Source organism: Pterocles gutturalis, unplaced genomic scaffold, assembly GCF_000699245.1.
Source record: "Pterocles gutturalis isolate BGI_N339 unplaced genomic scaffold, ASM69924v1 scaffold24677, whole genome shotgun sequence".
Lineage (NCBI taxonomy): Eukaryota > Metazoa > Chordata > Aves > Pterocliformes > Pteroclidae > Pterocles > Pterocles gutturalis.
The window spans coordinates 32,363-50,196 of record NW_010116369.1 but is presented as its reverse complement, the minus strand read 5'-3'; the positions used below and the strand labels follow the sequence as shown (position 1 = coordinate 50,196).

The 17,834-nt window shown below is 36.3% G+C and overlaps 1 protein-coding gene across 1 annotated transcript in view; it reads left to right on the top strand.

Annotated features, from left to right (window-relative positions):
- Positions 1-17,834, top strand: part of SEMA3A (sema domain, immunoglobulin domain (Ig), short basic domain, secreted, (semaphorin) 3A) — a 58,033-nt gene that overhangs the window by 25,197 nt on the left and 15,002 nt on the right. The window contains exons 5-8 of the mRNA XM_010075494.1: positions 321-465; positions 6,217-6,436; positions 11,596-11,687; positions 14,750-14,791. Coding sequence (XP_010073796.1) covers positions 321-465; positions 6,217-6,436; positions 11,596-11,687; positions 14,750-14,791 — 499 coding nt within the window. The remainder of the gene's footprint in view (positions 1-320; positions 466-6,216; positions 6,437-11,595; positions 11,688-14,749; positions 14,792-17,834) is intronic.

The following is a 17,834-nucleotide window of genomic DNA, read 5'->3' as shown; positions in this document are numbered from 1 at the left end:
AGGGAAGAATTGAATAGTCCTCTAGGGACAGCCCCGTTGAATTTTACTCAAATTTGGGCTTTGGCCTTCTGGGGACAATATGTTTTTAATAGTGGAATAGCAGCCATCTGCTTAGGAAAATGTCTGAGAGATCATATCGGTTATGCTGAACTTTCACAGGAGGTGAGTTAGGATTGCTCTGAGAGCTTGTCAGAGTTTTGATAATCAGCACATGCAATAAATTAGAAAGCAACAAGCTGCTGTTCCCATAGCTCTTCCACGTGATTAAACTGACTGATAATTTAAAAACCTGATTTGATTTCTTTTCCCCTCGTTTTTAGTAATATCTTCAAGGGGTCAGCAGTGTGTATGTACAGCATGACTGATGTGAGGAGGGTATTTCTTGGTCCCTATGCCCACCGAGATGGCCCAAACTACCAGTGGGTTCCCTACCAAGGACGGGTGCCATATCCACGGCCAGGAACTGTAAGTACCCTAAGGAATGTAGTAATCTAAAAAGGGAAAACTATGGAAAATATTTTAATGCATTACATGGTCCTTGAGCTGAGATCGAGGAAAGAAACTGAAAAAGATAATGGATTGGATAGGGTGGCAGAAGGGAAAGATAACAATTCCTCCAGGTCCAAAATGTACTGATTTTCTTGTGAAGTATGAAGCTGTAATAGCAACTTCCTTTGGATTTTAATTTTGGCATTCATGTTAACAACTTCAGCAGAAGTTTGAGCAATGGCTGGAGAATTTTACTGAAAGTCAAATGTTTAATAAATTATGTTGCATTATCCTTTCCTTGGAATTTGTCTTTGTTCCAAATATTGAGTGAGCCATTCTTAGTGAGAATGAACAAAAAACAGAGCATCTGTCTGGTTGTTAGGAAAATCTCAATTGTTCTCAACATTGAATCTAGTACAGTAAGACAGATATGTCTGCAATGGATGATAGAGGGACTATAATAATTTCTAACTTCCACTGGGATTTTTAAAAATCTATGCTTCTACCTGTTTCTCTGTTTCTAGTTCATGAATGACTAAAATATCAGTGTATATAAGACATTCATATTTACAACTCCCAACTGATGTTATCACATTCTATAAATATTTGACTGCCTCTGAAATTAACAGTTGTCAAAGACAATGGGACATTTATGAAAAAAAGCATTAATTGTACATGTTGAGGTACCCCCTTAGCTAGTATAAATCAGCTTGGCCCCTTTTAAGTTCTGAAATATCATTGCTGAAGACTAAATATGTATGCACACAAGTATACATATAAAAATAAACATAAATGTAAATAATACACCTGTCTGTGATATTCTTTTGAAAGTCTTAAATATAATGCAAAAAAAACCAGGAATAGCTTTGAACCTTTCTTTTAAATCATCAGATTTTCTACTTTTGACTGGTACATTTGAAATTGTTCTTTCAAACCTGAACTTTCAGCTGATCTTCAACAGTTAGACAATATCTGTGCTCAGCCTAATGAAAATGACTTCCTAAGTAAAAGAAAACAGTGGCTGCCTGACAGCCAGATTCCTCAGCACTCCTCGCTCCCTCACTACGACTGCTAAAGGGATTCCTAATTTTTTCCAGAGTTAAAATACAAGCTCTGCAGCATAGGAGAGGTTTCATTTCTCATTTGATGCTGAACTTTTTTTTTTTTTTTTAATTATTATAGTTAATGCTGATATGTCAGAGGGGTTTTTTTGAAGTTGTATTGTTTTACATCCCTGTGGAAAATGTGAATGAGTAGATATTTTTGGTATTCCTTTCATAGCTAATATCATCTTCTTTTCAATCTGTCAGACTTAGTAAGTTAGTGTTCTTTATTCTGTTTACTTATATTCCTTTTTGATTCCAGTATCGATTAACCTTTCTAAACAAAAACCAATATTACATATTATGTAAAACTACAGACAAAGAAGGATGTTACATGTTTCTGTCATGGAAATATAATGAGATAAAGATCTGACTACTGCACAGTGGCTGTGTTACATTTATTCCTGGGCAGAGATCGGACGCAGCTCTATTCTGAATGCACGACTCAAATATTTGCCCTAGAGACTGGCAGCACAGCTCTGCCTGCCCCAGAGCCTGTGGGTTGTTCTGAGACTCGTCTGAGGCTCTTGAACTGAGGTCTCTATGGGAGAAGGAGAACTTGATCAAATTCCTGAGAATAAACAGAAAAGCAGGGACCTGAATCCAGCCCCTACGTGACTAAGTGACCTAAGCCACCAGATCTTTTGCCAAAGTAGGTAAATACAGTTCCGTTACATATACTTTGTTTTTCTGGCTACCCTCATAGACTGGGCTTTACTCTTTCAATTTCACTGTAACTTATATATACTAAGATTCACAAAGAAAGTTCAAAGATGTTCATAATTCATTGTAAACATTTTTATTGCCTAAGGGCAAATGTGATCCCAATTAGACAATTCTCCATAGCCCTGCAGTCTCATCGTGTAGTGCAAGAGGCCATGCCACTGTAGATGATGTTAATTAAACAGTGGCTGAGGCCATCATTTCCTCCTAGCCCACTGCCAGTGACTTTGATCCTGGTGTCTACCACTTCAAAAAAGATTTTTTTTTTCCCCTTATAGTTGCTAAAATCATCCTATTGTATCAGTAGAAATCTGAATTTTAGAATGAGAGTAATTTCTGGCTCAAAAGAAGGTTTTTGTTCCTAAGTGATAAAATTGGATATATTTTCAATGACTTTGAAGACCTGTTGAGAATAAAGAAGGTTTTTGAAGTTCCTTTAGATGTCAGACTTGTGGCTTCCTTTTCCAAGAAACAGGGAAAGGGAAGAGAGAAACACAACCTGAGCTTCTTACAGTGATTCAGTTCCAGATCTCACTGCAGTTAGTGCCAAATTATCTGAGGAATTTACTAGGTGAGGTGCCAGTAAACTTCTTGAGCATCTGGTGACTTGCCCAGTATGAGTAAAGAAAAAGGAAAGTTAATAGTTCCTTTGAAAAGTCAGAAAACTTTGTAAACAATTCTACATCAGCTTCACATTTAACAAAGAACTTGCCAGGGTTTTTCCTTTAAGATCTATATAATTTTTTATTTTTTTTTTTTTTTTTTTTTTTTTTTTTTTTTTTTTTTTTTTTTTTTTTACCTTTTAACAATATTTGGGATAGGAGGGAGGATTTTTGTATATACCTCATCTTGAATGAAGCACCTCATCCTGAATTCATATCTGACTTTCTGTGAATTCAGCTATCAGAGCTTGAGTTTTCTCTGCTTCATGGTACCAGGAGTCTATCTTCAGTTATGATCAAAACACTTTTTGTTCCTACCAGAATGCGGCTATTGATTTATTCTGCTGGATTTCCCAATAGGCCAGTTAGGCGATAGCCTAGTTACCTCCTCCTGACTGATCAGAACCCCTCACATAGCTTACTGGGGACCAGCAACTGGAAGTGGATGATAAATGCAGGAGTTCCTTGACTCTGCTTGAATACAACCTTGAATCTGCTTGAATCAAGCTCATTTCTCCAAACTTTTTTAGGACATTTGTATTCATGCCTATCTTTTGACACCTGAAACCTTTCTATTTCCTTGATATCAGTGGGATTGATCAAGTGTATAAACATGAGCTCTGATGAAGCACCTTGCCAATTAGCTTGACCTAGGCCCACTAATATAAAGGATAATGTCTTTGTTGTGTATCCTGGTTTTGTGACCACAACATAAGTAAACATGACAGGACTTTCCTCCTCAGAACAACTCAGACTTTATATGTGTTGAGATTCCTGTGCAAGCAGTTTGGACTATGGATGGGCTAAATCTCACCCATTTTGAAATGGTGCCCATTTTCACTCCATTGACAAGGGATGGAGTTATAACAAAGAGAGTTTTATTTCATCTAAGTCGTTTGCCTAAAGTGGGGTGGGATGAATGTAAGCCATGGACTACTCCAGGTAGTTCACTTTAGATATAAAGACACAAAGTTACTGTCATTTGTTTATTCCCATAAAAGCAGGGTATCCAAGCAGTAATCTGGCTCTCAGAACTGCAAGTCTCATTTAAACACACAGAATTATGAAACTAATTCTAGTTTCATGTTTTTTCTGTATGAAATATATCTTGGTCAACATTGCTGCGAGTACAGTCCTTTGTTACAAAATGAGCCAGAAAGTAAATATTCAAGCAATAGAAACACAGCTGAAATTCATTTACTTAAAATTGAAATTAATATTCATTTAATGATTTTTTCTCAGTGTTTACCCAGCTGCAATTAACAAGACTTAGTTCTTGTGTAGTGATTTTTATACTTAAAGCACTTTATAAATATTATCTAATTAATAATTATTTAATTAATCTGAGTAATTAGTATTGAGCAGCAATTAGAATATTAATCAAGTGTAAAGCAAACTTAAAACAGAAGTGTAGAATTTTAAACATGATTTTGAGACAGACAATGGTTTAGCCAATGATTGTAAAAACCCTGATTTTCTCTTTGTAATATTTCTGTACAAGAGAGAAAGAACATATAATAGTGAAAGACTGAAAAATGTTGACACAAGATACTTGCTTTTTGCTTAGTCTGCTCCACATGCATTAATCAAATGTCCTTCCTCCCTCCCTTCCTCCCTTCCATTCTTTATAATGGAACAGAGTGCAGGAATTTGCTTACTAACAAATATGCCAAAAAGGGACAATTTACACTTTATATGTCCATGCTGGAACCATCCCTTTGCTGAGTATAACAACTACTGCTTTTGACAACATTGATTTTTTTAATTTCATTTCTGATGAATTATTAATAATTTGGATCAAGGTGATAGCAAAGACAATTGATTTCATCGACTGAGCGTGCTGCAGGGTTTGGATTCTTGGCTAATAAGATGTTGTCCTCTAGGTTTTTAAGTTAATTGGAAGATATTCTATACGTGGATATAAAGGGCAAATTATCTCGGGCATTTTAACACCAGCTGTTTATATTTCAAGTTCAAATGCTGTAAATAGTAATTGTCAGCTGGGTTTCAGAGTTTTATATGTCTTAAATATCCGTCTCTGAACAGATTAGGAGTGAAGAACACCAAGTTCTTTGCTGAGTATCTTTGGCCTGGTGTTTTAATGCCATTGTGGTTAATTTTCTTCATCCATTCAACATTACTAACGCACTGCTAATACTTACTTTAAAGTAACCTCTAATTGTTCATAAAATAATTACGAATTCTACAGAAGACACAAGGGCAAATAGTGGTCGTTAGAGGTCACAGTCCTCATATCTCTCCTTGGGGACATGAGCTAGGTGAAAGTGGAGGGATATTTATGTGAAAACCAAAGCCATGGTCTTTGCTTTCCTTCCCTTCTCAGCCTCTACATTTTACTCACATTGGGAGAGCGTGAGCAGAGAATTCTCTGCTTTTCATGGATGTGTCCCACCCATGGCTGTATAAGGGGCCAAAGGGACTCTTTCCTGTGTTACTTCATGGAGATGAGCTTAATCCCAAGGGGACACCAACTTTTCCTTTACTGTGCAGTACACAGCAGGGAGGACTCATGTCAGTTCTTTAGTGAGAGTCATCTCACCTGACTGTTCACATTGACAGTATGAGCAGCAACACTCACAGAGGCTTTCTTTAGAATAAATGGAGAGCTAAGAGACACATTTGGGACATGAGTCATTTGATTTGATTTAGTGTAACAAGATCCATGTTATCCAGACTACATGGATGGCATAGGCTTGTTGAGACAAGCAGGAGTTTGAAAAGTCAGTAGAAGAGGGGAATTGTCCCAGTGTTTAAGGATTTGGTTCCTCAGAGAGGAATTGATTTCCGGTCAACTTCTGAAGACAATACTTTGCAACTAAAATGGTGGCATAGTTGATTAATTTTCTGTTGCATACATAACCAAATCCTGAAATTGCTTCTCTCATATTGAGTGACTTCAGATAATTCAAGATTTCTTCCTTCTGGCGATCAAAGATTACTAAACAATAAATGACTGAAAATCTTTTTGCACTGCATAGTAGTAAGAAAAATGATGTGTGAGGATCATTTACGTTCTGTTAACCATATTGATTTAAATCCAAAATGAAAAAAATAATAGAGATGTTTAGTGATTTTTGCTGTCTGTCATGAAACAGTTAGATCCCCTGTCATATTTAATTATAGACTGCCGTAGTTGGGATGATTGTAATTAAATGGATTTCTAATATGTTAGTAGTGATCAATAATACAATGTAAAACATTTTATTTTTTATTTCCAGTGTCCCAGTAAAACATTTGGAGGCTTTGATTCCACCAAGGACCTTCCTGATGAAGTTATAACATTTGCAAGAAGTCATCCAGCCATGTACAACCCGGTATTCCCCATCAACAACCGTCCAATCATGATCAAAACAGACGTGGATTACCAGTTCACACAGATAGTGGTAGATCGAGTAGACGCAGAAGATGGCCAATACGATGTGATGTTCATTGGCACAGGTGAGACACTGTGTGCTCCTCCAGGCGTTATGGAGTCCTAGATCAGATAAAATTTCATCGTCTGAAAGACAAAACACTGATTTATGTTCCAGTGTATACCTGTGAATATTTGAGGCAAGACTCCAGCCTGTGCGTGTGGGGAGGTCTTTGTTACACACATTCACTGTTACAGGTTCAGGCCATGGCCTGCATAGCTTATTTCTTTAGGAGCTTTGCCAACTGGATTAAGATCAAACCGCTCTCTTTTCAACTACTGTTATTAGGGAATTTTATTAGAAATATCTTGCCTTATTAATTATAATTTAGTATTAAAATGCCAGTTTTGAGGTACTCATTTTGAAGCGCAGCATAAGATGTATTAACATGAATAAGGCAGGTATCCAGGTATGGGAAATGTCTTGTGTGCCTTTCAAGTATTTCAGGTACGATGCCCAGCTCTTTAGCCAGAAGAGTGCATCGTTTTACTTAACATGAAGATATCTGGCACACGCATTTTAAGAAGTGTTCTTGTTCAAACAGAAATGTGATACCATTTCCAAAGCATTTGTGGAATCATACAACTTGAACACTTTATAAAAGTGGAAATACGCACTCAGAAAAGAGATTTTTTTTTCCAGAAAGTTAATAATGAGAAATAACAGTGACCAGAAATTAGCTCATATGTATTTACCTAAGTTCAGTGTCTTCAGAACTATGCTGATGCAGTTTGTAGATCTGCTCCTTCACCTTTATTCATTAGTTGGCTGTCGTTTCACTTATGTTGAATAAAAATATTTAAAACTTCTATTGAACATAGTTGTTAATAATCAGACATTGGCATCATGAAGTCAGAACAAATCAAACCAAACCCCCCCTTTTTCTTTCCAATTTTGAACCAAAAAATATCTGTCTGTCTGCCTGTCTTATAACAGTCTGATTTTTGACTTGGTTTAAGTGCAGCTCTGGTACTCTAGACCTGAGGTCAGATTTCCAAAGCAATAAATCTTAAGGTCTCTTTCATGTTGATGCCTGAAATATATTATGAGTAAACTGAGAGCTGATGAAGCTTTGTGTACCAAACACAGTGCATGCATAGCAATTCAGAACATTTACTGCAGGAAATGCAGCTCTGCAGAAAGTATTCCAGCTCTTTAAAGCTGTGAACTGAGTTATTAGATATCCGTGCTACAGTGCTACAATATGTTCTTGTATAAAACACTGAAAAGTAGTTTCATATGATTTTACACAACACATATATTTTCCATCACACATTAGAGATTTCAATGCCATCTACACTTGGCAGTGTTTTGTGCCTTTCAACAGGTCTTCTATGACCTGATTCAGCCCTAAAAAAAATTAATGGCAATACTCCCCTTGACTGTGATGTGAGGGAACAAGCCCTTCAGCATCCAGAGTATGATGCTGAACAAACATAAGGAGCTGATTTATGTCTACATCTTGAGCATAAGAGGTGGCATTTATCTCACCAAAGTGTGGCATTCAGTCTAAGAAAGATGCCTTGGCTGCTGCAAGTGAAAATGAATGATAAGTACTTCCAGAGAGAGATTCATTGTACTTTCTTCAAGACCTCTATTAGAGTAAGATGAATAGTTATGCAGAAATTCCTGTCTGTTTCTGTACAGTACAGGAAGGCTTGCTTAAACCTGAGCTATAGCTTTTAGATAGTTATCTTTACATATAGTGCTTCTTATGTAAATTAGTCAGGCAAGGTCTCCCTCTGAAGGAGCCTCAGTGGTATCTAGCTCTTACAATTCAGTTGGGAATTGAGGTGCTCTCTTAATTCTCTAAACCACCAATATTCAGATGTGTGGTAAGTGCTCTGGATCCCATCCAAGATTGCTGATATTTGTTCCTAAGAACTGCAAGAAAAGTATTGAAAGATTATTACTTGCGCTTGCCAAAAGAGATTTCAGCACTAAAAATGCAGCTTTGTAAGGGCAGAGTGTTATTATTTCTTGAAATATTATTTGTGTCCATAGAAACTATTCTTTTTCCAGGAGCAGGTTATACCCTCATGGGACAAGAACAGGAGTTACACCTGTGCTTGGACCTGGGGCACAAAAGGTGCTCTTCTGAGCTCACTGTCATTATTGTGGTTTTCAGAAAGAGGAAAGGGCATCTTCTATGCAGGGGGGAAGGAAAGGAGGCAGAACTGAGGCCCTGCCTGCTCTCTGCCAGAAAGCTGCACTGAGCTGCCTGGTCAAAGTCAAAGAACCAGAAACAGATACATAATCAGCACGTATTACATCTTCCCCAAGCAAAGAACAAGCTGGGGAGCAGATTAGGGACTCTGGTCACAGTCCAGTTTTCCACTGGATGATCTGAATTTATGACAAAGCCAGAATTAAGCTCTCTGGGGTATGGCTGGGTTTTTCTGCGCAGGTCTGCCCCATCAGATTAGATACATTTGTCTGTATTTTCCCATTGCTTTTGCAGCAATCTCCATAATTCCCACATGCTGCTGAACTTCAATATGTTGAAGAAATACTTTTTTTTTTCCTTTTCATTGTATAACTGTTGATAATTGAATACAACTTAATTAATAGCCATCCAGTGTGCTCACATTTTCCTTTCCTGTGGGTGAAATCTTTAGCTGAGCAGTTTCTTTCCCACCGTGATTGTACCAGTGTGTTTCACAATGGAAATGAAATCATATTGGCATGCTTGAAATTATATCAGAAAAAAAAAACAGGATTTAAGATATGCACTTAATGCATATCCTGAGCGTCTGATGTTTGGGATCATTTGGCACAGTCAAGGTACATCTGTCAGTAAAGCAAATTAATAACAGTAATCTTATCTTACTGAGCAGAGCCTATTGATCCTAAAGGAGAAGCCTGATTCCATTTGTGTGAAATTGTTTGAAATACTACTCTATAAAACTTGATCTAGAACTGAGATAAAGCCCCACTTTGGTACCTGTGGCCTGACCAGAGTCGCCGTAGTGATTAACCCAGTGTATCTTTGACCTCAGAGGCTTTCTCAAGCATCAAGCGACTGTAATTGTTGCAGGATCCACTTAAAAGTCAGACCTTCTTTTGAAACAGCATTATGTGGGGAGCTCATGTCTGCTCAGTGCCCACTAAGGCCCCACAGTTTCCCTTGTGCTGTTTTATCAAAAATCCCCCTTTATTTCTAGAATATGACATTTGATGGATCGTGACTGAGGACAGTCATAGTCCAGCACAGAATACAGTCATAGCACATTGCTACGCTGTTATATTTATTAGATCAGAGTTCTCTTTTTTTCATCTATACAATGTATTTTCCTTAAAACCACAGTCATCAAATTATCAGGATAATTAAGGAAATGAACTCATCCACTAAAGTACAAATAAAACTAATGTAAATTGTAATTAATTACTCTGCTATAGAAATATGGATTTTTTTCTTGTTTCAAAGTTTATATTGTGTTTGTTCTGTATTGTTCTCAATATTCTTTGAATTAAATATATTCAATTAGTTCAATTAGTAGCAGTAGCCATAATGAAAACCACTTCCAAAACAACTTATCTAGTATATTTTTCTAGCTTAATTTGTACATGTGGCTGCCTAAATAAAAAGAAATCTGTGCTTTGCTTTGTTGTTGTTAGGAAAGAACTGTTATTTTTTTTTTTCTTTTTAGATTAGGATCTATAAATTTGTGACTATTGAAAGAAAACAGTGATGTATATATTTTGTGGAAAAAAACTCACTGCTTTCTAAACTTCCAGAAATATGTACTTAGAAACCAACATATGCTTAAAGACGAGCAGATAGAAAAGTGAAAAATCTCAATTCTACTGCATATTGTAGGATTTCTAGAATATTTTAATCCAAATTCAGATAGAGAAGTTGAAATACCAGAATTTTCTCATTAAATCAATAGCTTTTAAGTCAGTCACCTTATAAAAATTTTTCAAACTGTGTAACTATTTGTTTCAATTTTATACATACTTTCAATATAGAAGCGGTAGATTGTCATCTTTTTGATCAAAAGTTTCAACTAACACACACAAATATATATCCAAGCAAAATATATTTTGATTTGGTGTAATTGATGGTTAATTTTTTTTTTCTTTTAGAATGTTGACCTTTATGGTTCTGTTCCTCTGAGAATTTTATCCATTTTCAATGCCTAATATTTTCCTAAGCTGTTACTACTATAGACTGTGCAGCAGGAACAGTCCTCAGGGAATAGTTGTTATTCCCATGATATATTTACAGGGCACTATACTCAGCTGGTTAAAAAGAAGAGTCACAGACAGAGTGTTTCCATTTCAGAGAGTCTGCAGTGAGGTGTACCAACCTAGGAATGATTCTTTTCTGTTCTTGTTCCCTGAAGATTCTCCTCCTGGAAACAAACAAATAAATCACAGATGCAGAAGCTGTAAAACAGAGATGGTCTTAAGCCTCAGCTGTATTCGCAAAACCAAAGACTGTAACTCTGGAATTTCAAGCGTTGGCAGTGTTCACGTTAAAGCCAACTGTAAAACTCCAAGAATGTAAATGGATATAGTATTATGTGTGCTGGCACATACCTATTTCTAAACAGAAGATACAAGTTGTATTGCTTTTTACCCCTCAGCGAAGACCAGGATCTAATAGACAGAGAAATACAGATGCCTTAAGGGCCTTATACATCTTAGGTACTTTGTTTGACATGGGGAAGATCGCATGTACTTAAGAGATCTAACAGCTTCATCTCTAGCAACATTTGTCCAGATGTTTTTGTATCCATACTGAGCCTTCTGACAGCATCTTCACATGCATATTAAGAATGACAAACATATTCAAAATGGACAATAAAACATGCCTGGGTAAATTTAGTGCATTTCCTTCCTCAATTAAATGACTGAAACATCTGTCTTTTTATACTGTCACTTAAATAGTATTTCAGTCCTTTTCATTCTTTAATAACTATAGCAGTATTTATCCTCTCTGTTGCATTTTGATAACTGAAAGACTTCAGTGAAATGTCTCATTGGAATTCAGTGTTTTGCGAGGTTATTTTAAATAGCAGTCAGTATTTTGAACAACAAGTGCTCAGAGATACGTAGCTTCACAATCTTTATGTGAAATAATTATATACTACAAGAAACTGGCTGCTCTCAAACTGAAGTATGCATCTTAAGCACCTGAAAACTTTTTTTTTTTTTTTTTTTTTTTTCCTTTTCAAGATATTGGAACAGTTCTTAAAGTGGTTTCAATTCCTAAGGAGACTTGGCATGAATTAGAGGAAGTCTTGCTGGAAGAAATGACAGTCTTTCGGGTAAGTGCGGCTAAATTTCAAGTGTCAGGTTGTAGATTTCTCTGTGGACAGCTGCAAACGAAACTTCTTGCAGTCGAGCCAAGGAATAGCCTGGCGTACCCCTCTAATTAGCTTGTCATTTAGAGACCCAGACACTAGTCAAAATAAACCTTGGAACTTTCAGTGCTAGCTGGAGGTTAATGATAAAAGAAAAGGCATTCTGGCCTCTTGTTTTGTGGTTTAAAAAGTAAATTAGTATCTCTGAGCCTTAGAGCTGTTCCATGCTGTAGTTAATATGTATCTGTGCAAGTCTGGGAACAATGCCTGTCTGTTTTCTCCCACAGAGATATGCCATACACAAATTTTATACTTGCATCAAGTCTTAACACTATTCAGGCTATCAGGATAGTGTTTACTAGGGATACTCCAGGAAAAACAGTGATCTGCACAGATTTCTTATGCCTAATCATCTGAGAAACAAAGAGAGTGTTTATCTTTTCAAAGGGGACTTCAGGGTCTCATTTTCATGGTTTGACTCAGGACACCGTAAACACCCTCTAATCTTTAGTACTTTTTTTGTGAAAATCAATCTCTTCCATTTTTCCTATCTGAGCCACCTAAAAAAACATGGCATCCCACAGGCACTCCTGCAAGCCGGGGCTGAGTCAACCTTTCAAACACTTTCCAGACAGAACCCAGGGATGTCTTGTGTTCTGTACACAAAAACGAATCATTTACATTCCCCGCGTTATTCTTTTTGTCAGTGCAGTTTTATGGCACTGTTTCACAGGCTCCAGGCTTTCAAGGGGTTGATACCTAGCTGGGAACATGAAGTTAATCTGACAGCGAGGAGATGATGCTTGTGTGCAGGGAGAGCCCCACGGCGCGTGCTCTCACTCCAGATGTGCTGATGAGGGCTCTGCTCCCAACCTACCCCAGGGGCCCAGCCACCATGTCCTCATCATGCTCAGTTGCTATCCCTTTATCTTTGGTTTCTGAACAGACAAAAAATATTTAAAAAGAGCTTGTATATCTTATTATTTTCAGTATTACTTTTTTTTTTTTTTTCTTATGGGCAGTTTTGCCTTTACTGGTACTAGTCTTGCACAGAAATAGCTGTTTGGAGTGCAAGATACCACTCAAAAATGGGTATCTCTCTTTCTGCAATCCATGGTTTTTTTTTTTGAGGGCAAAAGTGTGTTTTTTTTTCTTTTTTTAAGAGAAAAATAAAGTAGAAACTGTGAGGAGAAAATGAGACATGTAATTTGTGGCTCCCAGCTTTTTCTCTTTTTTATACATGCAAAAGTCATTACATTAATGCAGGGTAATTTGGCAATTGTTGATAATCTATGAGTCTCTTCCCTAAATCGAGTAGAAGTGCCAAGCTAAAAGAGATCAGAGAAAGAAAATAAACGGAGTACAAGTTTTATTTCAGAAAGTCTTTACAGAAATAGAATGGTTAATAGCAAATTTAAATCTGGTATTTTAGTATTTCAGAAAGTCTTTACAGAAATAGAATAGTTAATGGCAAATTTAAATCTGGTATTTTACTTTACATGTGTATTTATTTGCCACACAAAAGGATTTTGGTGTTCTGATTTACTTGAAAGATCATTTATCTACTTTGGCATGTATTTAAACCTTAAAGAGGACATTAATGTACTTCAGTGGAATGAGCAGAATTTGTATGCGTACGGTGTGGATCTTTCAATAGGGAATTTGCAATAGATTTTACATGTACCTTAACAAAATGTGTGTTTTCCTTAGTTACTAAGGAGTCTACGTGCATCATAAACAATGTATTTTGATGCTTAAGCTGCAATGTGCTCAATACAATGCTTTTCATTTATAATTCCATTAAACTGAAAGTCTTCCATATCTGTTACATTGATAACAAATACTTCTTTTATCCCCATTTGTGCAATATTTCTCTGAACAGCTGAGCAAACAAACTAATGAGTTCAATTTTCATTCAAATGTTACACTTAATTGATGCTTTCTAATACAAGGTCTATCAATGCATTTGTAAAGGCAACTCCACATGCTTAACATCCACTGACCCATATCAAATACTCTCAGGATAAGCAGGTTGAAAGCTAAACAAGTGTAAAAGCTTAATAAGGATTTTATTAATGTACATAACCAGAAGTATGGTGCGTGGGATCAATAGCAGATTTTCAGGTGGAATAAAGTTCATACAGAATTGACTTGCACACTTTGTAACCAAATTATGCCACTTTTACTCTCAGGATTAAAATCAATTCAAGCAGCTGGGCCTAAAAGTCGTAACAGTCTTTTAATCAGATCTAAATATACTTATTCTGTTAAATACTTCCTCAGTCTCTCATGTAAGAGAGTGGATATTGGTTTGACATCTGTTTGCTACAGATAAGTATAGTTAAGAGTAGACTTATCTAGGAGAACAGGGACTGTCCTAGTGACCCGTTTGGTTGATTAAATAATGGCTATTCCAGGGTGCAAAAACCATCCTGTCAGTTACGGTTCTGTGTTCTGCAAATCTGGGTAACTCCTTTGTATGTGAACAGTGTAGTGCAGTCAACAAGATTATGCTTGAGATTAAGGTTTATTTTTATGAATAAAATTTTGCAGGAATGGGTTTTTCAACTTGATATGGTTAAAATGTGTTGCTTATTTCAGTGTTATCAACTTCAGTATAGAGTATCTATGTATTTTGATACAACAATTATTATTTTCGTATTACTTGGGCTGTTCTTTAGATATAGTTTTAATGTTAAGTGTAGAAATTAATTTCAAGATGTGAAACTAGTAAGAAAGTTGTCACAATGAAACTGTAATAATCATGGAAAATGACATGTCTACAATCAACATAGCAATCAAAGATGCACCGGATACATACATGCATTCTAATTCACTTACAGCTAGAAACTATTCCGCTGCGAAAGACAACAAGAAGCACTCTTACTAAGGAGTGTCTAGGTTAATTTCAGGGTTTCTATATTGGGCAAATAACATTCTAGCAGATTTTTTATTTATAGAGCTCATTTTATATTTTAACTCTTCTTTTTTTTTTTTTTTTTTTTTTTTTTTCTTTCCCCCCCTAGGAACCCACTGTTATTTCAGCAATGAAGATTTCCACAAAACAGGTACTATGTGCACAAACTTTAAATCACTTTAAAATATTAATTGGTCTCTGTCTTTTAGAGACAGTAACTTGGCAGTCACTAGAGACATATTAATTACAGCAGCAGCATCCCATCCCTTTACATCAGTAGTTTCTCAGGAAAATGTGACATTCAAAGGAGAAACGAAAAGTCTAGTTTGTGTTATGTTCTGTTAAGGTGGAAACTGAACACAAACTAACCATCTGTCTGGAGGTTTTCTAGAAAAAAAAATTCCACATTATGGAATGTTCTCATGACAGAGAAACTGTTCAAAACAAGTAGCCAGACTTGGTCTCTTGCTTTAATGAGACTAGTTCTAGTCTCTGTAGGAATAGTCTAGTACAAAATGCAGATAGTGGAAGCAAAGACTGGAAATGAGACATCCTCCTGTCTTTCTGTCAAATGCCCATTCCATTCCTGGATGTGCATCATTCAGCCTTAACAAAAATGGTAGATTTGATTTAGTCCAAATTTTCCAGGCCTTCTGGTTCAGTGCCATGGTTAGGATATGGGTTCCAGACTCCAGAATTTATATTTCCTGCTTTCTGTTGAGTGTACTAAGTTCTTAAAGAAAAGTATTATAGCCTTTGTTGTAGACCTTAACTAAAATGATCTGGATTTCTTGATGGATGGAGGTAAAGTTTTGTCTGAATTACAGTAAAGGTGGTTCCTGCATTTCTGAGCAAATACTGGCAATTATTGTTTGTCTGCTTTGTGAAGCAGCTGATGAATTAGGTACTTGTACAACAAACTTTATGTTGCAGTCTGGGAATGAAGTGGGTATTAGGGGCTTATCTTCCAGTTCTGCCTGGAATTAGATAGGTGGACATCAGCCACTGTCATTTAAGTCTGAGACATAAAATTTAGTGTCAAATTTAACATAATAAAACTTTTTTTATTATTTTTCATATTTGTGTTGGTTTGGAGCCTAATTCAATAAATACAAGCAACTTGTTCATGCACATTATTTTTTCCATCATTGTCATTGTCAGTAAAGAGGAGGTTTGGTATTACTTCCAGGACTGGCTGCACTAAAAATTGTGTGTGTTATAAATGAGTGTTAGTTAATTCATCTACCTGACTCTGTACATTATTAAACAGAAGCTGAATTCATTCTGTAACAGACAGAGCTCAATATTATGTTTGAAATGCTGCATATTTAACTCAGAATTCACTGTATTTAGGAAATTTGTCTGAAAATATTCATGTATTTGACAGAAAACATGTTGTTTGGGGATGCTCTTCTGACACAGTTTATCACCTAAACCAACAAAAATGGCAAGACAAAAAAAATGTCCTATTGAATACTGGGATATTTAAAAACAAACCTGTCAAGCTGTATATATGTTCACATCATACCAAAATACCCTGCTTTGGATTATTTTTATAAGTACATTCCCTTAAAGCAGCCAATCAGATTTGATAACTGACCATGCGTTTTCACACAAACACTTATTCAAAGCACCCTTAGTTATTCAGGAGAGATTACCATTTTCCCTGAGTCTTTTGAAAACAAATGTACACTGCTAAAATTGTCTAAAGCTAAAAAAGAGCATAAAACACAAGTCATTCAGGCAGAGTTAAGTCATGAAAAATCAACCAGCCTCAGGCTAAAAATGACAGAATCATGATACAGTATGACAAGCTTTGGCACTGTGTCTCTGTGTCGAATAAGTATATGGCAACATGTAGTTTTATAACTCAAACACTTTACTCATTGTGTTCTGATAAGCAGGGCATTTTTCATATAAACAGCATGATAATTCTATGCATTGTAGAAAGCAGGAGCATGAAATGTAAACAGTAAAACCAGCATGTCCTGTTGAATAACTTGAAATATAAATAACTTCACTTTGGTTTTTCACTAACAGTTCTTTCATCCAATTATAAAAACATGGTATGGGGTGTTTCCCCTTATTTTTTTAATTTTATGACACCAGTTATTCAAAGCTACCTCTTTTGCCATCGTGCCAATATGATATTTTACAAATGACATTTCTTCCTAAAGAGCAAAATCTACAAATTCTTCAGGAGCAGAACTTAGTGTACCTTTTGAATTATATAAATTATATAAAACTTCCATGTCTCTCTCTATGAGTATGAAATTGGCCCTTGAGCGAGAGTGACTTTGAGCAAGGAAATATATCCTTTATGTGCAAGACTAAGCCTTGATGCAGTCTTTCTCAACTCTGCTGTCTTTAACTCACAGGAATTACATTTTCTCAGTGAATCTATGTATTCCTCCTAATTGGGTTCAGAGCCTCAGGTTTGTGTAGCTTTATTACCTGAACAACTTATTCATGGCTAGAAATAGGCACAAACCTCCAGAGGACAGCATCCTAGAGCCACTGTAACACTGCAGCTGCCTAAATTCAGAGGTCTGTGGGAGCCAGGCTTGCCAGGACCCCCTGGCTACCGCTTGGCCCTGAGTCTGTCAAGTGGGGCTCCATCATTTTTCCCTCAATTTAAAAATGTGGAAGCATGCCAAAAAGTCGGGCCTGGCTTTCAGTCAAAGGTAACTTTTTGGGGTGGAAGCTCCCATCTTTTTCTCAGGGTCAGGTTTGTGATCCTCTGTTTCAAAAAGCCATTGGATTTGTGGTAAGATGGTAAGAACTCCAAGGAGACCCTTGGCTGATAACAGGCCATCTCCTTGTCTGGTGAGGTGCTATGAAGAGCTATAATTTCTCCTCCATAAGATTCTCAGTCAAAGGCAAGGCAGAAACCTTCAGAAAGGCTTTGGTGACTACTTTCATAGTGCTGTTCACAAAGCACTGAATTTTATTCAGAGATGATAATTTCTTTCCGTAGCGAGCATATAGAAAAGACAAACTCAGAATGGATGTCACTTAAACAGACACCTGAACTATTCAGCATCAGTTGCTCTTCCAGACATAAAAATAATTTAAATGAGATTTGAACCTCATGCTCCCTAAAGTCCCTTTTAAAATTCTGCCTAAATTCTTCTTTACAATCTTCTTTTTAAGCACTACTTTTTTTTTTTTTTTTTTTTTTTTTTTAATTTGAC